The sequence below is a fragment of the Rattus norvegicus genome, chromosome 3, assembly GCF_036323735.1.
Source record: "Rattus norvegicus strain BN/NHsdMcwi chromosome 3, GRCr8, whole genome shotgun sequence".
NCBI lineage: Eukaryota > Metazoa > Chordata > Mammalia > Rodentia > Muridae > Rattus > Rattus norvegicus.
The window spans coordinates 170,033,617-170,057,698 of NC_086021.1; the positions used below are offsets into that span (position 1 = coordinate 170,033,617).

A 24,082-nucleotide genomic window follows, 5' to 3' on the forward strand; every position below is an offset into this window, starting at 1 on the left:
CCCTCTAGGTAATATGGCTGAGGCAGTGCAGGCACTGTTTGTCCGCAGTCACCCCAGCTCTGGGGTGACTCAGCTGAACTACTCTGCTGAATTTACAGATCAAGACCTTGTCTGTACCTCTTGGGTTTACCCACATGGTGGGGGTGGGTAGGCCCACTTTAGGAGTTAGAACTAGCGACTGTGGCTCTGCCAGCATCCCTCTTCCCGTCACATCACAGCTATGCATACTGTACCTTGACTGTGGCAGGCTCCATCCTTCTCATAATCATCTTTATTCTCAAAATCCATTTCTTCTGATTTGGGTTCACTTCCCTCGGGAACATACATGGAGAAACTCTTCCCCCCCTCTGAACTTTCTTTCCACGGTTCTTTTAAAAGCTCATGCTTCAGTTTAAATGGCTCTGTTGGAATAATAGCAGGCTCACCTTCCACTGTGGTATTATTGGCTTTGCTTCTGTACGGGTCTGGCTCGTAAGCCTTGGGTTTCTCTCCTTCAGATTCCTCACTCCCCAGGCCATGTGCCCACCTTTCAATGTGTTTGCAGTGGCACTGATTGGCTGAGGGAGGAAAGGCCCTCTGTGGTCCAGGAGTCTTGCTTCCCACCTCCAGCCTTCCTTTCTTGGCTTCATCTTGGTGGAAGCTGAGGTTCTTTCCCCTTGGGATGCTTGCAGTGGGCTGGGTGAAATCTAAGACCGCTGGCTTTTCTGTGGTGCTGGCTACTATGGCTAAGGTTTCCTTCTCATTTTCTTCCTCTTCCTCATCACTCTGATTCAAAATCAACTTATTTTCTAAACTCTTGTTTTCTAATAAATCAATTAATTGCTGATCTGATGAGAAGTTTCTTTTGGAGTCATAGACACTAAGGCTGCACAGATCTACAAACCCACTTTCGTGCCCTGTATCTAAGGTAGGGGAAGCTAAGCATCTGGCCTCCAGGCGGCCTCTGCTTTCAGGGCTCCGCCCTGTCTCGCTGCAGCAGGGCTCCCCTTCTTCTGAGATCGATACCAACAAATGCTTTCCATTTTTAATATTCATCTTGGCCACTCCTGCTTCTAAGCTGCTCATGAGAGAGGAAGCTGAAGTAATTTCTGCCTCAATACCAGGAAGCTGGCAGCTCTCGTCTCTGCTGGCTGAGACGGTGACAGTCTTTTTCCTGGACTGCATGTTGGTACTTGGGGCCTCCTGAAAAGATCGTGGCTCCTGGCTGAGTCCTGTCTTGCCATACATCATGTTCTCCAAAGACTCCGGCAGCAAGCTTTCATCATGGTCCAGAGAAATGACTTCCTGAACTTTGGAAACAAAGTTTTCACAGGTTATGTCAGGCAGACCAGCCTCAGGCAGGCAGAGATGATCGTCCCTGCTGTCCATTTTTACCAGATTCTCTGGCTCACTTTCAAGAGACTCTGAAGTCCTACTCATTGGCGTATAAGTAAGAGACTCATATAGTTTAGAATTGCCCTGGTAAAGGCAACAGAGACTTCCAGGAGCCTGGGTGTCAGTTCTTTTGTGTTGGGCATAGTTTCTATAGGCATCTAGGAAGGACAGCTGGGGGTCATTCATGATGTAATAGTCAGTGCGGTTGAGCCCATGTTTGGCGGTGCCAATAAGCAGGTCTCGATCATGTTTCCCACATTCCCACCAGACTGGGAGGTAGAGGCTGGGTCTGCAAAGCTGGAGGCGCTCATGCAGTTGAGGACACGTGAGCACCTGCTCACGGACTTTCCTCAGTAGTTCAATGCGGTACAGAGTCTTTGCTGCCCGTTCCTCGGTGATGGGCTCAACATAGATGCTGGCATCAGGGGGACCTGGAGAGAACACACAGAGCTTTACACACAAGGCTGCTGTAAAACAGAAACCAGCAATGGTTCCCACTTAAAACAATGGTATCTGTTCTCCAACTTCCAAAAAATCCTGATACAGTCATTCCTGTCTCAAGGGCCGTAAGGAGAGGCACTGAAAAGCCATTCCGTTTAAGGTGGCAGAGCAGGAGTCGAATGAAGTCTCAGCAGTATGACTGAAGGGTCCACATTAGCTCCCCGACTCCAATGAACACACTTTAAAACCAAGCCACAATTGGGGCAAGAGGCTCAATGCTGGTTTCCTACAATGTTTCTGGTTTCCTACAATGCAGCAACTTGGCCCAGAACAGTTTAACCAAACACAGAGGCTGGAGAGGGGGAACAGGGGGAGGGAAGCTGGGTTGAATTCCAACCAGGCGGAAACATCAGAAGGGTCGCCTACTGGGCCAGAAGGTGTCTCAACGACAGCACTTATTTTACCTAAGCTAATAACATAGAAAACACTTAGTTCTTCCTCTGCGCACCTCGGTGCATGCCTGGGGCCGTTATACAAGTGCTGAGAACTGAACTCAGGTCCTCTCCAAGAGCAACACGTGCCCTTAATTGTTAAACCATTTCTCCAGCTCCTAGATCTTGATCATAAAAAGCAAAACAAAACAAACCACCCTATATTTGGAAAGCATAGTTAATGTTGACCTATGAACAGTGCCGTGAGGTGTTAACTAAATTTCAGCTTTCACACAAATTATGCCTTTGGGGAACTTGAAGATCTGAATTACGAGTTCACAGACCCCCAGCAACCTGCCCATCTTTATCAGAATTCTTCAGATAGACTTCACTTTTATAGCTCAGCTATGGTGCTTCTGCATTGTAAACTTAACATGTTCTCTTCCCACCTCCCTGCTGACACGGTGACAAGTTTTCTCACCATCATCTTTCCATGTGGGAAGACGACACACATTCCGACACATGGCTACAAAACTATGAAAATAGTGCTCCAGGTTCTCATCTGACTTCTTGTCCAAGCGAGAAATGGCGCGGAACTGCGTCCAGTCAAAGGCTTCCTTTTCCTGGTCATACACAACACCGAAGGAAGACACGGTTCTATAGAAGTCGGCTTGTTCTCTTCTAGTCCACCTGAGAGTTACGGAGAGGAAAGGTGAGCTGCTTTGTCCCTTTAGAAGCAGGATCTTGCTGTGACCCTGGGACCCAAGCTAGTCTTGAGTTCGAGATCTGCCTGCACCCTCTTCCTGAGTTCTGGGATTACACATCTGTATTGGTAAGCTTGGCTTATCCTTTATTAAGAGAGCCAACTACTTACTAAAGCACACACTGTAGGAGCCTGTAAAATCCAGAGAGCAGGTGAGCTGGCGTGTATATTTTATTGTCTATCTTTAAGTCAAGCAGGGTAGAGAGGCTCACACCTACTCCCAAAGACAGAGCTACTTTCAAATCCTCAGCTCCCCTTCTGGTATTCATCTCTGTTTTTCAAAGTCAGGTATGTAGACCGTGCTATTTCTTGGTCATTGATTTTTATCTAGTTAAACTTTCACTTATAAGAGATAAAGGCTAAAATATTAAAAATACCACCTACTGTATTTTGTCTTTCCCTCATGACACTGAATGCAGGCTCTGGGGTCTTTCTGTTCCATCTCATTCAACCTCTCCTACTGAGAAGGCAAGGGCTCTGACTCCCATCTTCCCTTAGTTTCTCTCTCCTGCTAAGTGGGTGGTGGCCGATGTCAGTCAGCTTCACTTGGACACAAAAGTCCTCAACAGTGTTGAGACAGTACTTAGAGGTAAGCTCCTGTCACCTGTCACCACAATCTTTATGACAGCTTCTTGGATATGGTGTTACATCCCAGCTGGGAACAGAGGTTGGGATGAGGAATCAGTAGAAGAATGAGAAAAAGGAAGGGGATCTGTGGGGTTGGGGATTTAGCTCAGTGGTAGAGCGCTTGCCTAGCAAGCATAAGACCTTGGGTTCGGTCCTCAGCTCCGAAAAAAAGGAAAAAAAAGGAAGGGGATCTGTAGCTGTGTGAGATACACTTCCAAATTTTGTACTGTCAGAGGGAGCATAGAGAAAAAAATGGAATTTTCTATCTTTTAATTTGCTGGACTTTGCCTCTGAAGAAAAATAGTCTAAAGACTAAGAACGGCAGCTCTGTTGTGTTCATTCCTAGCCTTACTGGCCTATGGCCAATATGATCAAGTAGCTATGCGCATATACACTTTCTTTCTGGGTTTGGATTTTGTATGTACTCACTGATCTCAAAGTCTTGATAAACATGAGATTATAGTAGGACAGCTTCAACACACACTATTCCTTTTGTTGTTACAAGAATCAGGGGATTTAAAACGGTATGACATATATCAGTGTGGTGTTTTAAAGCTACATTCCTGAAACTGGAGTCTGACTTCTGGAATAACACGTTAGACAGGCTTACCCCCAGGCATTATGCACAGAGGGTCCTAGATCTAGCTGCCTCCCCACACACTATTGGAGGTTGTGGTTAAGAAACTCTGAAGACAATCTATCACCTGGGGCTAACCCATGTACCTCTAGCTATTAGCCTTCCTTGTCCCCTTTACCCAGTGACCAGTTAGTTTAACATGCTTTCTTGCACTGGCTATTATGTTACCTTTTTTGGGCTTCCTTGTTGATGAGGTCCATGTCTGAAGTTCTCCTGAACACCTCCTCCTGAACCCAGTATCCTTGGTTACCTGGGCCTAGGATTTCAGGTCTGCACAGCTCCTTGCGGTTGCAGCGCTGGTAAATAGTGACCAGACGCCTTAGTCGAGCAGTGAGGGCAGAGGAAACTGGCCAGGGTGATTTGTCTGGGTCGGAGCCATCCTGGGCTTCAAACATCAGTGAGGACATTAGTATTTACACATGCAAATGCAACAAGAGGGTCTTTCCTTGTTTGTTTAAATACAAAGAAAACAGGCGTAGTAACTTAAAACAGCTGCTTTAATGTCAGTCAGGAGTGAGGCTAGTGGGAAAGGCAACCCTTTGCTTTAAAAACAGCTTTACATTGTGGTCAGTGCCCTTCTTGCTTAAATACACCTCTTTCTGGAGGGCAGAATCACTCTACAGAAAGGAAAGAGCAAAATTCTGTCGCCTTCTTCACAGTCATGGTTTCTATGCAGCTGACCTTTCCAACTACCAAAGCTCCAGTCCAGTTTGAGCTGAGGTACAATCACTGCACATCAGTGAGACCACAGTGCCTTCTTTACTGGTCAGGTGCTGTTCTGAGGACAGCACTTGTTTACTTTCGCATCTGGTATTAAGTGGAGGAACTCAGAGACATGTGTCACTCTAGGGAAGCTTGATACAGGTCAACTTACTTTTAAGTCTCCTTAAAGATAGCACCGATTTATATAAACTGATATAAACTGCACAGGAACTACAAACTGGGGCCTTACTTTGCCTGCAGGACACAGTCTCACCTGCCTGGCTGTCATCCTTCTTTTCACCAAAAATGCCATCACTTCCATCACTGGGACTCGCCTAGGGATAAATGAAGCCATTGCATCAGCGAAACTGCAGCCCAGAAGAAACCACTGAGAAAGGCCCTGCTGCAAGGACAATGCATGCACAGAGAGGCCTGTGGACATCATAAGACCCAGACAGGCCTCAGAACATGGCTCACTTATGCAATTCCTCTCACATGCCCTCCCCCAGAGCGTCTTCCCACAGAGAATCAGGTTAAGGGATGGGAACTCAATTTCATTTTATAGGCACCATTTCTGTTTTTAGTTGTGAATTTAAATATGTTTTGCCACCACCACTGGCAATTTAATACTGCCATCTCACAAAGAAAATTTTGGTTTTTCACTGTGAAAAGGGGTCAATTACTGTTCATTACGGACATGGACACCTTTTTTTTTTTTTTATACAAAACATGACTGCTCCAGACATGAGCCCCAGTGGTGTAAAACCCCAGGAACTTAAAATTAAGATCTGAAGCTCCAAACAAACCTGGAGGAAGAGCAGAAGCACAAAATTCATCATGTCAGTGCATTAACAAAAGTGGCCGAGCAGACTGCTTCATTAGCTCTATCCTGTCTCAAAGCAAAACTTCACAAACGTTCTTTTCAGATGATGATTTGGGACTGGAAAAGGAGATACCCAAGATAAGCCTGTTCTACTTGGAAGAGGGTAGGAAACAGGAAGACTGTGGCGGTGAGTGGCGTGGCCCTGTCTAGGCTGTTCACTAGTGGGGTTTATTGAAAGCTCTTGCTCGCTCCTGGGCAGGAGACAGGTGCTCTGACACAGTGAAGGTGGTTAGAAACATACAGCCTGCAAGAATCAAAACTCAAAACATTTTTAAGGCCCTGAAGCCATGCTTGGATCCAGGAGCGAAAAACCCTAGAGAGAGAGTAGAGAGAATGCAGAGAAAGAAGTCTATTTTCTGAATACATTACTTCTCCTGTGTAGAATAATGGGGGTGGCGGCGCATGACCCTTCACATGGCTCCTCTGGTTATCACAACTGTCTCTGGGGACAGAACTATCACTATTTGTGTCTCGCAGATCCAGAAAACTGCCCAGGAGGCTTGGTGAGCCGCTCAGGATCTCAGGCTAAAACATGGGCTTCGAACACAAGTAGTCTGACTTAAGGACCAAGTTGAAAGGTACCAAGAGAGTTCCAGATAAGATTGGCTTTGGAGAGTGAAAAGACACTTAGAACTGGGGAGCCCTAGCTAAGCTGCCTTCTACTGTCCAGAACTATCTCCTGCTATTTAACAGAGCAGAAACCTGAGGATAATCTATGTTGCCATTTTGAAAGGGCATCAGAAAGTGCCACCTCATCCTACTCCTCAGTAAAACAAAAAACCCTACTACATCTTAGGTCTTCCAGCCAAAAAGATCCGTTTTAGATGTGGCTAGACCATCTGTGAGGTATTTTGAACGCTGACATTTTAAGTACAGATACTGGCAGGGGAAAATACTCTTCAGCAGATAAAGAAAGCATGGGTGGTAGAGTGCACCAGCCTATGAAGCAGAGCGACAGGTTCCCTCTCAAGCCATAATGGCAGCTGACAAGGGCTCGCCTACAGCTATGGCTCCCAGTGTGGTGTGAGGCTAGCACAGTCTTCTTCTCCAGTCTATCTATCTGGCAGTTTCTGCTGGGACATTTAGTAAATGTGAGTCATCCTTGAGTAAACACTCATGGAGGAAAATTCTTGGTACTAATAAGTGCTTTTTCTGTATCCCATCTTTTGTAAAGCATTTCTCCTCAACAGAATGACAGAACATGGCCAAGTAACCCAATGAATGTGAGTTTGATGCACAGGAAGCGACAGTTGTTGGCACAGAGAAAGACTCACAGCTGAGCTCACAGTCTAACATGGAACACCAGTTTCTGCTTACATAGGGAAGACATCTTCATCTTAGAAATATGAGTTGGGGGCTGGGGATTTAGCTCAGCGGTAGAGCGCTTGCCTAGGAAGCGCAAGGCCCTGGGTTCGGTCCCCAGCTCCGAAAAAAAGAACCAAAAAAAAAAAAAAAAAAAAAAAAAAAAAAAAAAAAAAAGAAATATGAGTTGACTTCAGGTAAGGGACCAAGAGTGCTGATGACAGGGGACAGACAGAACACAATTTCTCCATCCTGAGATCAAAAGCCTCTGTTCTTTGGCTTTGGGCAAGACGCTTCCTTCTCTCTAAGATGTGCTTGTTCTTTTTGCAGATGGAGAAAGTGCTATCCAGCTTATTACAGGGTGGTTGTGGAGCATGATTAATCTACATGCAGGCACAAAGCATTGACAGCCAGTGGCTGGGAGAGGGGATGTAACGAGCAGGACTTAGCATTGCTCCTTTCCCTGGAACACATGCTCTTATGCGGACTCCCAAGAACCACCACCAGCAGCAACAGCACCACTGAGGCTACGGAGTCTCGGGAAAAGGCTGCATAGGCTGTAGTCAGTATTGCCTAAGAATTTTTAAAAATTTACTGTTAACAATGTTTGAAGTTGGAGAATGTGTGGAGTGGGGAAACTGTTACGGTAGTCATCAGTGGTGAAGAGGAGACTCAGACTCAGAGGTGGCTGCTGAGGCGCTGGTACCCCCTATGCAGCAGGTGAACGCACACACCGTGTGCCTGCCCTCCAAAGCACTGCCAGCATCTGAGAGTGGCCCGGCTGTGTGCATGACTCTTCCCTCCTGAGGACTGAGTACATATCCTTACTCAAAACTAGAAGGCCCAGTCCCTTCTGCTCAGGGCTGCTCCTCCAGGATTTTGTCTTGGTTGAGGTGGCAGCAGCAGTGCAGACTTGGATCTGCAGACTCAGGATTTCTCCTATGCCTTTACCAAATCCAAGTGTCAACACAGCTGTTGGCCAAATAACAAGTACCCGGTAAATGCTAGACTTCAGGACTATACAAGTGGAAGAATCAGAAGCGTTAGCCCCGGGGACTCTGTCTGGTGGGTAAGAGGGAAAGACAAGCAGTGGCTGTGCACACAGTCCCGTAAGCAACATAGAACATCAACTAGGGACTGCTGGGACAGGTCTAAGAGGTGACTCTTGAGCTTAAGAGGAAGAAAGGAGTCTGCAGAACGCAAGGTCTCTGTCTACAGCCAACAAGAGGTCTGAAATAGAGTCAAAAAGACCCTGCTGGTGTTTTCATTTTGCAAGAAAGGAAGGGTCAAGCATCTGACCTTTGTATAAGCTTTGTGTGCAAAGTAGATATAAAAACAATTGGCATCAAGCTCGGGTGTCTATCACAGAGCCTGCAAGATCTGGAGGAATGTGAGCAGACAAGAGATTCTGCCTGTGTCCTTCGGTTTGGTTAGGACTTATGCAGCTGACTGAGACTATGTGCTCTAATTCCGTACAAAGAGGAAAGAATGATGCCTGTTTGTAGGTATGAACAAAATTTACATACAAATAATACTGAGTTTAGATTATCTTCAACCCTTTAACCCACAAGAAATGGGTTCTTGTTTGGTTCCTGACTAAAGGTTCCTTACAGTAGGATTTGACCAGTTACGTCATAAAATTCCCTTATAAGTTTTCCCCCTCCTAATCCCTCATCTCCTATTGGCCACAATTTCATCCTATTATGGCTTTACTATTTTAGAAAGTACCCAAGACGCAGCCTAGATATGGGCCATGGGAACTGCAGCACAGCACAGACAGTACCTGCCACAAGGTACTGTGGTAACAAAAGCTGTTTCATTACTTGTTGTTATCTTTGTTGACAGAGATGCTAACCTTCCCAATATGCATACAGGTATGATAAACACGGTTGACAATTCTGGGTTTGTGACCATTCGAAACACAAACACTCTTAAAACTGTGTGTGCTTCATAAAACCCAACTTCTGAACCTTGTACCTTGTAGCTGGTAACTTTGCTGATTAAAAGCATCACAGACGTTAGGACAGAGAGAGGGCATGAGGAGCAGACATTGTCACTCCCACAGCCCCTCCCAACCTTGAAACTCTGAATGTCATGTTAAAGAGAATGACTAATGTGCACTCTTGAAGGTCAGAGTAGCAAGGAGCTGGAGATGATTTATGATAAGAAATAAAAACAAATTCGGGTCTAGACATAACAGGTCTGCTGGTCCCATGAAGTCAAAGCTGCTGTGGTTGCCTGAATACAATCAAGCCAGTCAACATTCTAACAGAATGGGGCTGGGGGTGGAGAGTAGGAGGGAGGGAAAGAGGGAGGGAGGGAGGGAGGGAGGGAGGGAGGGAGGGAGGGAGGGGAGGGGAGGGGAGAGAGAGAGAGAGAGAGAGAGAGAGAGAGAGAGAGAGAGAGAGTGTGTGAGAGTGTGTGTGAGTGTGTCTGGGAGTACACGCTCAGCACTTTGAGCAGTAGTAATAACACCACTTTCCCACATGGGACATCAACTTTTCAAGGACTTATTTTCCTGTCCTGTAAAGGCTTGAGACACAGTGAATTGAAGCAAATCAGAAAACAAAAAGCTGAGAGAGAATGTATGCAAATAGTAAAGAACAGAACAGACTATCACTGTGTGATCAGGAGAGTGGAGACTCTGGCTAAGTAGAATCACCAAAGGATAGTGCTGTGCAAACTTCTGATATCAGGATCCATGGCACTTGCCAGACTCATGTGCTCTACTGCTCAAAGACAGAGGCTGCTCAAATGGCACCGGGGCTCAGGCAAGGCCTTCAGCTCCTGGGGTATGCACACATACCTGGTAAGCATTCAAGACAATCTCTATCAGAAAACAGGAACCCATTTCACAAACTTGTATGACCTGACTGGAAAACTAGAAAAAGATCTTCCACAGTGTGCACACAGACCACGTTTCACTGGTGCATATGTGAAAAGTCTTACATAAAGCATCATTAAGAGCCTGGGGAGATGGGTCAGTGTGCATAAGTGTGAAGACTCCAGTTTGTATGTGGCTCTGTCTATCATCCCAGTCTCAGGAGAGGGATACCCTAGAACAAACTGGTTAGAGAGACTAGCCATACCAGTGAGGTCATACCACACTAGCCATTGAGTGAGGAGACCCTGTCTTACCGAATATGAAAAAAAGAACAATTAAGAATGATTCTGGACACTAACCCTGTGCTCTACATCCATAGATGCTCCTTCACTCTGGAAAAAAATGTATGTGTGATGCACTGCATGTGTGTGTGCTGCATATACGTAACATACCCTCACAAATAAAAGGGAAGCAAAAAAAAAAGTATTATCAAATAGATTCGGTAATACATAAGTAATCCGTACTTCAGTATAGTTATTATCTATATCTGTATCTCAGTATCATGACCATCAGAGCTTATAGTAGAGCTATATGTTCGGTTCAATATTTGTCAACTAATCATGGTAGCTCATGTTATTGACAGGCCAAATAAGAAAAAACAAACAAACAAATAGACAAAAACCAAAAGACCACTTTTATCTAATGGGAAAATAGCATATGACAAAATTCAACATCTATTTATGATAAAAACTCAGGAACTAGAATTATGAAAATGCCTTTTGTTTTTGATAAAGGTCTATAAAAATGATCTATAATTAGTATTATTTTTATAAGAATTAAAACTATGTACTTTCTGTATGTTCATGTATGTTTTGCCTACATGTATGTATGTGGACAGTATGAGTGCCTGGTCCCTAGAACTGGAGCTATGCATCGTTATGAGCCACCGTGTGGATGCTGGGACTGGAACCCACATCTTCTGAGATCAGGTACTCGGAAACGAGGAGCTGCCTCTTCAACCCCTAATTAATATTATTCTAATGATAAGTGTCTAACTCCTAGTGGCTACAACAAGGGTATTTATTCCACCAATATCACTCAATAAAGTGCTAAAAGTTTCAGCCGGTACCATAATCCAAAAAAAGGAAACAAGTTTTAAATTTAGACCAGAGGAAGAATTTTAACTTTGTATTTGCAGATGACAGTGACGACGACATGACAATGACAACAACAACAACAACAACAACAACAACAACAACAACAACAACAACAACAACATCATCATCCAAAGAAATCCATGAAAAATGGCCTAGAATGGTTAAACAAGTCTGAAACAAGTGAAGGGTGCGGGGCATGTGTAAAATACACACTGGGTTTCTGCACACAGTAAGGAACAAGGGAAAGGAAGTGAGATCACAGCAGCACTCACAATCACTCCCAAGAAGAAACAATGAGATGAATTCACAAATGCACAGAGCTTTCATGCTGATGAAAGAGACAGAGGGTGAAATGGGGACAGTCAGCAGCATCTTACAATTATAACTCTTATTGATAAAAAAGGTTTAATGTAACTCTTACTAAAATTGAGCAAGTCCCTGAAAATACAGAAATTTTATATTAACTAAATACTTATTTAGTGAGTGTGTCCATGTGGAAGTCAGGGGACAACTTGCAGGAGTCAGCTCTCTGTTATGTGGTCCCAGGAGATGAGCTGAGGCGTGCACCGGTGCCCTCACCTGCTGAGCCTGTCACCTGTCTACATAATTTACACGAAACCTTTACAGTTACACAGAAAGGCACAGAGTAAGTAAAGGTCAAATAATTTTGAAAAAGAAAGCATGGAAAGGAATAAGCCAGTTCCACTTTAAGACTTAAGACATGGCCACAATTTAGACTAAGTTCTACTCCCGGCAACGGAGCCTCACAAACAGGACAAGTACATTTTTTCAAAGGTGCAAAAGTAATTTGATGAGGTATTTATGGATCAACAGGTTGAAGAACCTTGATCTAATTTTCGTTATTTAAATATCTACAAACCACCTATCTGAGAAAAGGAGGAGGATCTGGCCAGGCAATGGTTGTGCACACCTTTAATCCCAGCACTCAGGAGACAGAGGCAGAGGATCTCTAACTTCAACATCAGCCTGCTCTACACAGTGAGTTCCAGGACAGCCAGGGTTGCACAGAGAAACCCTGTCTCAAAAAAAAAAAAAAAAAAAATCAAAAATCAAAAAACAACAACAAAAACCCAGGACTCGCATCTGGAATCTTTCACAACCTCTAGGACAGCACAATGAAAGTAAAGGACATCCGAGAACTTGTACTGCGCGGAGCTCAGAGATGTGGCCCAGAGCAGCACGGCAGGTCACCACAGGGAGGCACTGCAGGTCACCACAGGGAGGCACTGCAGGTCACCACAGGGAGGCACTGCAGGTCACCACAGGCAGGCACTGCAGGTCACCACAGGGAGACACTGCAGGTCACCACAGGGAGGCACTGCAGGTCACCACAGGCAGGCACTGCAGGTCACCACAGGGAGGCACTGCAGGTCACCACAGGGAGGCACTGCAGGTCACCACAGGCAGGCACTGCAGGTCACCACAGGGAGGCACTGCAGGTCACCACAGGCAGGCACTGCAGGTCACCACAGGCAGGCACTACAGGTCACCACAGGGAGGCACTGCAGGTCACCACAGGGAGGCACTGCTGCACACAGCAGGTGGAGCCACAGAAAACAGTGACAACATAGATGCAGGAAGCATAGAGAGCAGATCACTTAATTACTGCCAATGGGTAGGAGAAAAAAAAAAAAAAAAAAAAAAGAAGGAGGCACAGCTACCCCAAAACAGAAAACAAAGGTACATTATATGAACAATGCCATATCCCTGCTATGGAGTAACATTCAGCAACCATTCCTGTCCCCAACTTAAAACAAAAGCCAAAAAGGAACCAACTACAGTTGGAACAGACAGTCACCTGCATAGATTTTAAGATTATGATAAATGAAAAAAAAAATCTGTCAAAGGTTCATACCACGTGATTCCATTCTTAAAATGACAAAGTTACGAAAATGGAGAAAAGATCAATCATGTGGTGGAAGGGGCAAACAAACGGTTATGAGGTAGATACAAGACTTGTGTAATCACTGAAATGTTCTGACCTTGACTCCATCAGTGTCCCCATCCTGAATATTAAATGACTTAACCTGATCTTACTCCGGGGAACCTTGGTACAGGGTACACAGGGTTTCTCTGTACTGTGTTTTACAACTATATCTTAAGCTGCAGCTATCTGAAAAAATGTTTTAGAATACAAACGCAGTTTAGTTTATATGCTTTGAATTTCCGTAATAAAGGGTGATACAAAATAAGAGCAGCAGTGCCATCCCACTCCCCACATGATGGCGTCTCTCTGTCGGCATGAAGAGCATGCAGTGCCGGTGCAGCACATCTGACTCACCGTTTGCTTCTGGAGACCATCTACCTTGTCCTCAGCACTGTCTTCTTTATCTATGTTGCCTCTAAATAAAAGTAATTATACACCACTTAGGAGTTTTGTTACTACCAGGGTGCTTGTAAAGAGGCCCTCCAGATCTAAAGGGAAGGCTAGGAGGTGTTTCTCACAGGCACTCAAACTCAAAAGATTTTTCCTTTTCTTTTCAGACAACGTTAGAGATACTAAGAACAAGAAAAACTACCACCCAAGACTGTTATCATGTAGGTGGGTAAGGACTTCCATTCACCTGAGACCTCACATGTATGAGGCTGCAGCCCCGTGATCTACTCAGGCACACTCTGAGGTTGACCATTCAACAACACTATCACTGAAAAAGTAAGTACAGCCCATCAAGAGCTGTCAGCACATACACCCGAAAGAGAACAACTCTAGTACAGCCTGACCTTGTGCTAATCGAGTGTCCACCCCAAAGCACAGAGACTCCTCCCACAAGGTCCTTTCTAGGAAGACAACTCTAGTGCTGAGAAGGAAGGTAAATCGTCCCCTCGGATTCCACACTGTGACTTGGTTCACTGTTTCCTGTCTCCTGGGAGCTTAATTACTGCTGATGCCTGTCCTTCACGATTCGTGAAGCGTCAGCTCCTTTGCTCCTACCTACCTTAGGTGCTTCATGGGAGTCACCACAAATATAAAAGCTTTGAGCTACACGCAGCACCTGAACCAGAAAGTGTTTTTCCTGAATCAGTTAATTTAACTAACACCAGGATGACTAACCACACTAGGCCTTTGTCAACATCTCCAGATATACTTTTATCCTGACCACAGAAAATGCCTTTGGGGCAGAGAGCATCATGACAGCTAAACGGTTCACCAGGGGTTATTGGCAATGCCATACTCTCATGGCTAGGTCTCTGGTCAAAGCTGACAGTACACATCTAAGAGACAAATTCTACTTTCTAAACATCTTTATATCTTGTAGATCTATAGGTTTTAGCTGTTAACTTTTGTTTTCCTGATAAGTCACGCATTTGGAGATTATGCCAACAATAAATCAAAGTCAGGCAAAGAGAATGAGTCATGTGTTTTGTGTACTACCCTCCACTATGCTAAACTATGACAACCTGAGGCAGCGACTCGTGACTCTGCCTTGCTCGGGGGGGGGGTTGTATGACCCTGAAATAAAAACAGCAATCAGCAGAGGAACTCTATGATCAGGAAGGCTTGCTGTGCCTGTGGGACTTTTTGCTAGGGGGAAGAGATTTAAATTCCCCTGAAAGCCCTCTGACCAGAATAAGATGACTATGGTTAACAAGCTTGGCAGGATAATCAGCCCGGGCAATCCATGAAGGACAGGAATTGAGATTTGGTCCAAAGAACACGTCTGAGGCACAGTAGGATGGAGCCTCAGCTGTTTGAAGGACATGGTCACATCAGGCTTAAGAGATGTTGGACATTGAGGTAAACTGGTGGTTTGAGTGAGAAACGTCCCCACAGACTCACAGCTCTGGATCCTTGGTCGCCAGTGTGAGAGCTTATGAAGCCTTTAAGAGGTAGAGCCTTGCTGTAGAAGAAGTACATCACTAAGGATAGGCTTTGAGGATTCATAGCAGGGTTCTACTTCCTGTAGCCATGAAATGTCATCAAGCAGCTTCCTGCTCCTGCTGCTAATCCTTTCCCCTTGACTACAGACCCCCCTTTGCAATACTAAGACAGAATAAACTGTAATGCTCTTGGTCAGTACTTCGTCACAGCAACAGAGAGCATGAATACATAATGGTACAGAGCCCTGGATGTACGTGGACTAGGACACGAGTTGGTGGCAAGGCAAGTGACATCAGAGTGGGCCTATGTGGCTTCTCACCTTTCAGGAATGTCTGAGGTTCCATCTGTAACACCCTGCTCTGCAGAAAGGGACTTCTCATCAGGCATGCCGACTTTCTCCAGGAAACAGAGTGCTGGGTCAGCCCGCATGGCATTGTACCTCTCATAACCTGAGCAGGCAATGACAACTGTCAGAAGTCAGGTCTGTCCCTGGTCTGAGACATTCACTGTTTCCCTTACTTAGTAAAAACCAAGAAAAAACAAACTTAAATTCAGGTAAACAGCGTGTTTGTGAACAGGCAGAAGGCAGACGGTTCTTACTGGTTTGCTGCTCTGTACAGCACTGGGAAGCACAGAGGTTACTTTTACCACCTCTTCCTCCTAGTCCACCACTCGGATACCGTTAGTCCCAAATGGGCTTGTTTCCAGACCAGCCCACTCTATCTCGTGAGTCAGAGAAGGGAGATGAATACGATGGATGGAAGTGCTGAACTGTGAACTGGACCGTGGTGACGGTTTGCTGGACTACTAGACTTGGCCTGGTGTTATAAACCCAGTATCACAAAATCCTAACACATACTTGCCAGGGCTTTGGACTGGTTCCTCATCACGTATAAGGTAAACAAAAGGAATATTCTGACCCCGAAGAAGAACTTTAAAGACAATGAAACGATGAAGAAATGCTTCATGTGTTTGCATGTGAAAGCCAGAAGCTGGTGTTAATCTTCCTCTATTGCTCTCCTTAATTTTTCAGACCAGGTCGTGCTGAACTCAATGACTGCTTAGTGTGGCTCACCAGCGAGCTCAGGTCATCTGTCTCTGTGCTTTCCGCAGTTCCCAGTGTTAAAGCTTCAGGTGCCACCATGCCCCACTTTTATGTGGGTGCTGGGGCTACAAATTTAGGTTCTTGTGCTTACATGTCAGGCGCTTTCCAGATCAGCCACCTCCATAGTTCCCCAAAATTGTACTTTAAAGCAGGAGGATGTCTGGTGTTTTGCTGTATCTAACAGAATCTTTTTTTTTTTTTGGTGGGGTAGAGTTGGGGGTGAGAAGATGCAGGGTCTCCTGAAGGTAGTATAGAATATAATGTAATCTTATAAGACAAGGCTTGTCCAAGTTAAGGACCAAATCTATGGTCATACCAAACTTCTAGACCTAACTTACACTCCTATTGTCATGACCAACAAACCACAATGGGCTGTACTCCCTAGAAACTGTAATCCTTTTTCCCAAGATGCTTTCTGTCAGGGTATTCTACTGGAACAAGAGAAGAGTCACTAATACAGTTGGAAAGAGTGCTTGCTGTGAGAGCATGAAGACACGAATCCAGGTCCTTGACATCCACGTAACGAAGGATGGCTATGTGTGCTGCCTATAACCTCAGCGCTGGGTAAGGGGAAACAGGAAGCTCCTTGGGGCTTCTGGTCATTTAGCCTTGATGTAAAATGATGAGTTCCTGGTCTAGTGACAGAAACTGTCTCAAGTGACTAGGAGCAGAGTGACAGAGAAGGTACCCAACATCTGTGTCTGGCTGTCACAAGCACACAAGTGTGCATATCTGACAACCTTATCCCCAGTGAACAAGATGGACACAGCCCCACACTAAGTACAACCAGGCAAGAGAGGAGGATAAAATATCGAGCTCATTCTTTGTGACCACAGCTGCCCTTTTGAAGTCTGTTAGTAAGATATTACGGAATTCTTATGAGCCACACACTCATCTGGTCAGAACTGTCACAATCAGACAATGGAACAGTTGGGCATTTGCAGGAGTATGTATGTAGAGCCTACATTGTATGTATGTATAGTCTACATTGCTTGAGGGGGATGGGATGGGGGAGTTTGTGGAGGGGTAACCGGGAAGGGATATATCATTTGAAATGTAAATGACTACCTCTTATATCAAATATTATGCTAAATTCTATATTTCTTACAAGATGCACACTTAAACAATTATTTCCTATACATATTAAAACAGAAGAATAAGCTTTCTGGGTAACTGGTCTGGAAGATCAGTTTCTTAAAGACATACCGTGCTTGAACACACCAATGAGAAGGGACTTATCAGCTTCAGCATCCCACCAATCTACTGGGATCTCCACATAGTCAATGTCGGGCAGAAGGACATCCAGCTCTCTGTGGAGAGAAGAGTGTGGTCTCAAGTACCCTTTCCATCCAGATGGAGCACAAAAGCTACTGAGCCTTGTGTGGAGCCACATCCCTGGCCAAATGCTTAGTAACAGTGAAGACAATCCAGAAGGCTGCAGCTAGTGTCTCTCACTGCTCACGAAGCGGTTTGATTCCAGGACTCCTCTTGAGACCCAGAAAAATCTACCCTCAGGTGACTCTGTGTAAAGTAGTTTTGTGTATTAAAGTGGTTTTGATATGTATCTTTAGTTAAGAACCAGAACAAAAGTCTTCGATATACTGGTCATGGAAAGGCAACATCTCCCCCAAATGACAGAACTACATGACATGACTGAATCCTTAAAATAATATTCTCTAAATTATCTTGCCCCAGGGTTTACATTGGTGAAATCTCAGGTATAAAGAGGGCCTTTCAGAAACTAAGCGGTTCGTTAGGTCAGAACTAACATGCATAGCAGTGCTCCTGGTCAGAAGCTCAGGGGCACATGCCAAGGCTTGCAAGCCTGTTACCACCAGCCCCACTGGGCCTGTCTGTGTCACGAGGAGCGCAGGATTTTCTTCACTTGAGTCTTTCCAAAGGTTTTGGGGTTTGGATGGAAGACCACCTACATCTGTAGCATTTGACAACTGCCCGCCAGGATTTCTGTGACTGATGTGTATGAAGTTAGTGTTCTGTGGCCCCAGCTTTTCAGAAACTGCTTTACTGCACAGTGCCTCTGGAGAAATGACCTTTTTGGGATGAGTGTCATTTATACATTAAGCCTAAGCAGGACCTGTAACTGACCGAGAAGAGAGTAGAGGTCTTTCTTTTCTATTTACCTGCTTGCTATCTGGGTAGCTGCCTTGGGCAGGGCGGAAATGTGGGTCTCCTGACACAAGAGGCTGGATCTGGTCAATCTACCAGCAGGCAATTTACATAAATTATTAAACTCTGATAACTATATGGTTAATGTTTTACCTGGCAGGAGTTCCCTCAAAGGCTTTATCAGCTGCTTCTCCTAATATTTCAGCTTTTAGGTAGTACAGCATCCGGACTCTCAAAAGCACCCTATGAAAGAACACATTAATACGATACTCTGGAACCTAAGACTCAGAACACATCACCAAATTAAGACAGGAAAATTAATAAGCAGAAGCAGAGGGAGGATGTCCTGACTGGTTCTTAGAAGTCAGGTGCTCTCTGTGGGTATCCCAGAAACCTAGACTGTTTGAGCCGGGGTAACTTTGGGAAACAGGAGACAGACTCACTTGTTACAGTGCTGCTTGAGGTGTTTTTTGTACCCATCATCATGTAAGACCACCTCGGGATTGCAAGTGGCCAACCAGTCTGCAGTCTTCAGTTCTGGGAGCAACAGCTGGTTTTTCGTCTTTTTTCCTTTCCTCCCTCTGGGGACTGGGGCAGACAAGCCTGAAATGGAGAGATAGTGAGGCATCTGGATGAGCCAAAAGGGCTTCAACATGGGCATTAAATCTGGGCTGGGTACAGGAATGGCATGGTGGGCTCTGGTGGACACTCTGCCTCAGGTCCACAAAATCCAAGGTGGTCAGGAAGACTTAATGAATGCCCTGGGAGACCCAAGAGAGGAATAACCCAGCCAGTCACTTTTGGTTCTTACGGTCTAGTAGGAAGAAGGCCTGAAGAAGCTTTGACTAAGTACTGAGAAGTATAACAGAAGAATAGGCATGCCAGAAGTGACAAGAACAGAATGGTAAAACATAAAAGGCAGCCACAGAGCTCGAGGAGTGAATCTCCAGTCAGGGGATTCCTGATGGACTCAGGAAACAGAGCAAGAGCACATGTGAGAAATGGTGAGACAACACAGGCACCCAGGAGCAACAGAAGACCTCAGCAGAGCTACTTCTCCTCTTACCTGAGTGGTTCTGGAGGGTCTGAACCTGTCCGTCTTTGGAAGGTGTGATTAGTTCCCAAATAAAACTCTTGATTTTCTCATCTCCTTTGTAATGCTTCACGCAGTATACTAGCAGAGCCCGGCAAATCACCTCCATATCCTTCTCATTCAGGGGCCACTTGAATCGTCCGTGAGTCAGGATGTCCTTCCAGCGGCCCCAGCTGATGGTGAGAATACACAAGTGTTGGAGGAAGTCACTGACACATCCTTCATACAGCAGAAATCAGAGACAAGATATTTCTCATCCTCTTACAGGTGTCTATCAGTTACCCCCAAAGCTTTGTCTTGAAAGGTCTAAGGACTTTATGACTACAGTGCCCCACTCGTCACTAAGGTCACAGACACTGGTTCACATGGCGTCTAGACTGTTAAGTAATACTGGTGGCAGAGAGTAAGTCTGGAACTGAGAAAGTGCAGTTGGAGTGACCACTGCGTAACTGCAGTATTCACTGCCCTGACTCCTTACAAGGCATTCCTGGGTGGGAGGCAGCAAACTGGTAACGAGATGGGCTGTGATGTGTTTAAGCAGATCCTAGTAATGGCCATACTACAGCATCAAGTGTGAGAGGAATTTTGGGTACAAAGCACAGCTTTCTTTTGCTCCAGCAGATGCCATTAGCTGGTGTCCAGAGGAGCTAGACGCTCACAGCACAAATCCTAAGGATTTAACAAGACCGTGGGGGATGACAGCACCCACTTCCCCCTAAGCAGAGCCAGTACCTACCCAAAGGTGAGCAGGTTCTTCTCTACTCGGAAGCACTCAGCGCGGAGGTAGCGCCTGGCTTTGTCACTGAGGCGCCTGGACCGTGTGGGCCTTTCATCCGAGTCACTGTCTAACTCTGAGAACTCCATAAGCTCATCCTCCTCAAATGAGTTGTAGTGTTTGGTCTGTTTCCTCACCCGTGGCCGGTCAATCACTAAGCTTTCCTGGAAACGGAGAAGACTGTGGGGAGGAGGCCCTCTTGTCTTTATTCCTTACCACAGCGCACAAGCACCCCACTGTCATCCATTCCTCAGGAACATCTGAGGAAGAACCAGCCCGTGTCAGCCTCTGGCAGAGGAAGCCATGGATCCCAGGTCACTCTGCCTCACCCAACCTTTCAGATGGATTCAGTCAGAACTTCAGTCAAGCTCTGAACCTTCCGAATACTCAGAGACGGGATAACAGATGCTAAAACTAGCTTTCTTAAGTCTAACCAAATTTTCTAATTTTCCTACCTCTCCTCGCCCCTTTAAGGAATCTTCTGCCTCCCTATTGAGCAGGAAGAAGCTGTGGAGAGGCCTCAGCCCAGTTCCCGGGGTGGAGTGTTTGGTGATGGGGTAGATAAGTTGTCACTGTAGGGGTAATGTGGGAATGGTCATAATTCTGAACAGGGAGGAAGTAAGTGGAATGGGTTGTGTAGCTAAAATCTTAAACCTTTATAATTGATGTAAAGTTGAAGTTATAATTTCTTATATTGGTATGGAATTTATTTTGATACAGATTTAAAGTTTTCTTATATTGATACAAAATTTGAGATTAATCTTGTTACTCTTAGATAGGCACTGTGCCTATGCAACTCATTTAAGAAAACAAGGCATAGACCAGGCCTTCTGTAACTGCCATTAAAAACTGTTTTCAGATGATTAAGTAACACACTTAAGGACCAGATAGCAAACTCATGGTTATGCTAGATTCTGATTTAATTATAAGGTGTTTTTGATATATTTCAGTTAGAAAGCTAAGAGTATTCAAAGTTTAAGATTAACTCCCTCTCTCCCCCTCTCTCTTCAGAAGCATCAGAAATGCACAGAATATGGCATTTAATGTTATTTAGTCATCTGACAAGGAGACAAGTCCGCTTCTGACAGCTCCTCCTTCTTGGTTCAAGGAGGAGACTGAGCACCAGTTGTGCTCAGCCACTAGGCAGAAACTGCCCACTTCATCTGCAGACAAAATACTGTCTGGGGGAAGACACACTACGGGGAAGAGTTGACTGAGAGCTCTGCCGAGGCTGGGTGAGCAGTCCTTCCTAATCCTGCTTTGCAAAGGTCTGTCAGATGATCATGGGCCAGAAGGCTGAAGACCGATGCTCCAACGCCGTAAGGAATTAGGGGCTGTCCAGAGAGTTAGCTGTCGACAACTGTTCAAGTCTGAGAGGCTGTGTTGGGGGCTCCCTCCATACCCCGGTAATGTTTAAGTCGTTCTTCATTTCTGACAGGGTTAAAGGCTAGTTATAGTCTCGTAATCAAACTCAAGTTGTTTAACATTGAGAGAGAGGTTATAGAGTAGAAGACATGGTTTTCAGATGGCGTTACAGTCTAAAAATCTAGACAATCCAGGCATAGAATCATAACTCTTTAAGTTAAGGATGATGGTAGAGTATCTAATTGACAACTCTGATGAACTGCATATCATTTGCATACCATACTGTTAATTTACACGACTGTTCAAGTTATGTCTGGGAGAAGAGTTTTTTTGTTTTTTTTTTTTTAAATTGGACAAAAAAGGTGAAGTGTAGGGATGGTTCTGAAGATATGGTCCTGTTTCCCAATTGATTCTTGATCTATCAACCATGGGCCAATTTCTAGGGAGAAGGAATAGGTGGAACTTCTAGGTCCCTGCAGGCAAGTACACAGAAGCAAGTAGAGGAGAGAGTTCGCCATGTTTCTGAGGGAGAAAGGTGACTAGCTACGTGAGATCTCTGATGGACTGGCCAAAGGCTGCTCCTACAGGTGGGTGGTTGGGGGTGTTGAGCTGGGATTAAAGGTAACTGAGCAACTTAAGTTGAGGACAGATTTAGGGCGCTGAGCACCCTATTGGGGTGGGCACACCAGCTGCAGGCGTTTAATATTGCCCAGCAATTGAGCCATTAAGACAAGATGAAATTGAACAACTGTGTGTCTGTGTTTTGTATCCGTGGATTCAAGGGAATCTGTGTGGGGGCTGGCAACACAGTCCATTCCTGGAGCACAGCAGGGTGGCAACAGTACACCTGCTGCATGTACGCCAACAGACAGGACAAGCAGAGGGAACTCTCAGGGACCTGCTCCAACTGTTGTTTCTTAGTCCCCAGTGCTGTCACCATCGTTGGTTGTTTCTGCCATCGTTCTAGCAAGCAAAGACCCCAAAGTGGCAGCCTTCTCTTGTCAGGGAAGCCTGGAGTGGGTGGCCTAGCTGTTCTGCCCAGCATGCAGAGAGCAGTCTGAGCTCTGGAGACAGGACAGGTGAAAGGACTCTTTTGCTCAGCAGCTTTCTGAAGCAAACGCACCCTGCCACATATATTATCTGCCTCCTTTAGATATATCTACTAATGTTTTGCTAAAAGGCAAAATTCCGAGCTCAGGAATCTTATTTCAGTGGCTTCACTGGACATACCAATTGCTTCTTCTCTAGCCCCCGTATATTCTTCTCCTTACTCCTTTTTTGTACACTTCTTCCCAAGGCCAGATGAAACTCCAACACTGGTCAACACAGTCCAGGCAGTCAATTCTAGTGTCACTATGCCTCAGTCACCTACTTACTGTGGAGGACTCCAGCTGCCCTTTGCTGCCTATAGGGTGAGATCTCCACCCACCTACCCAACTGCCTGGCCACAGAGTGGTTCCTTGATGGCACTTCAAGCAGGCAATTATAGGAGCCCAGAATCTTCTTTAAGCAGGAGAAGTAACATTTTTATTCGGAGAAAAGAAGCTGGGTTAAGTAACCATCAATAGTTATGCTAACTACAGAATAGTTATGTGGGTTTTGCTCACTGACAGCTAGATTTTAAGAAGAAACTGTCTTCTAGGTCTGTGGACCACAGAGCTTAACCTACACTTGAGACAACAGAAAGGAGGACTGCATTCATCCTGAAGTGAGGTGATGGGGTCAGGGAGAGAGGAAGGAGAACTAACATTTTCTAGGTATCTCACAGCTAGCCAGCCAGCCAGCGGTGCCAATCATGTTCAGAATGTGACCATGCCTCTGACACTGGGGCATCACTATCTCCTTCCCACTCATCTGGGTAAGCTCAAGAGTGAGCATAAAGCACTGTCTAGTTTTATTCTGGTATCCATGGTCTCTCCCATGTTCAGAAATGGGAAAAACCTGACACACTACCAAAAACTACCTTTGTAGCCAAAGTCAGCAAGTGTTTCCTTTTTCCTTCCTTTTGACTGCTAAGAGGTGAGGGTCCTTTTAGAAAAGCATCGAACCTGAAATAAACCAATTATAAGTCCCATCTCTACCTGCATTTACCTAACTTCTTGGGTGTCTAGCAGACTACATATCCCATTAGCCATTGTAACAGTCTAACAGTTGACATCCACTAAGGGCTGTCTGTGCCAGCCATGTTTAAGTGTGCTACCACAGGATTCTGTTTAAGAATCAGGACTTATGAGTCAATACTGGTCTGAGCCACTGAAGCACGGTCCCATGCAATCCCAATGAAGTGTCCAGGAAAAGAATATGCTGTACCTTTTCATTATTTGCTTCAGTGTCTAACTCAGCTATTTTAGCCCATTTCTGCCAAAAATTGGGATCATCCAAGGAAATATCTGTTCTGTTTCCTGAAGCCACAAAACTAGCCTGTGAAAGAGACAAAAGTTAACAAGTTTGGTTTGAACAGAATACAAAACAAATACCAAACCTAATTTCAAATTCACCAGAAACACAAAAGCCATCCATATCAAAACTAAAAACTAACAGCACTTTGAAAATCTTAAATCTTAAAACAATTCATTTTCCTCCTTTTCCTTCCTAAGGAAACCAAAATCACAGGCTCATTTTCTTGAAATATAAA

General features: G+C 45.1%; 1 protein-coding gene across 25 annotated transcripts in view; it reads right to left on the reverse strand.

Moving 5' to 3' along the window:
- The window catches only part of Chd6 (chromodomain helicase DNA binding protein 6), a 161,277-nt gene that overhangs the window by 17,413 nt on the left and 119,782 nt on the right, over positions 1-24,082 (reverse strand). For 13 of the 25 annotated variants that reach the window (XM_039105105.2, XM_039105106.2, XM_008762345.4 and 10 more), the window contains 12 exons: positions 23,758-23,868; positions 20,044-20,246; positions 19,281-19,480; positions 18,658-18,817; positions 18,368-18,457; positions 17,294-17,397; positions 15,302-15,431; positions 13,444-13,504; positions 5,250-5,310; positions 4,442-4,658; positions 2,728-2,936; positions 234-1,805 (listed from right to left, as the gene is read on the reverse strand). In XM_039105105.2, the coding sequence (XP_038961033.1) occupies positions 234-1,805; positions 2,728-2,936; positions 4,442-4,658; positions 5,250-5,310; positions 13,444-13,504; positions 15,302-15,431; positions 17,294-17,397; positions 18,368-18,457; positions 18,658-18,817; positions 19,281-19,480; positions 20,044-20,246; positions 23,758-23,868 (3,118 nt within the window). Of the gene's footprint in view, positions 1-233; positions 1,806-2,727; positions 2,937-4,441; positions 4,659-5,249; positions 5,311-13,443; positions 13,505-15,301; positions 15,432-17,293; positions 17,398-18,367; positions 18,458-18,657; positions 18,818-19,280; positions 19,481-20,043; positions 20,263-23,757; positions 23,869-24,082 lie in introns of those variants that run through there. The other 12 variants (XM_039105107.2, XM_063283867.1, NM_001107797.1 and 9 more) reach the window with 11 other exon arrangements.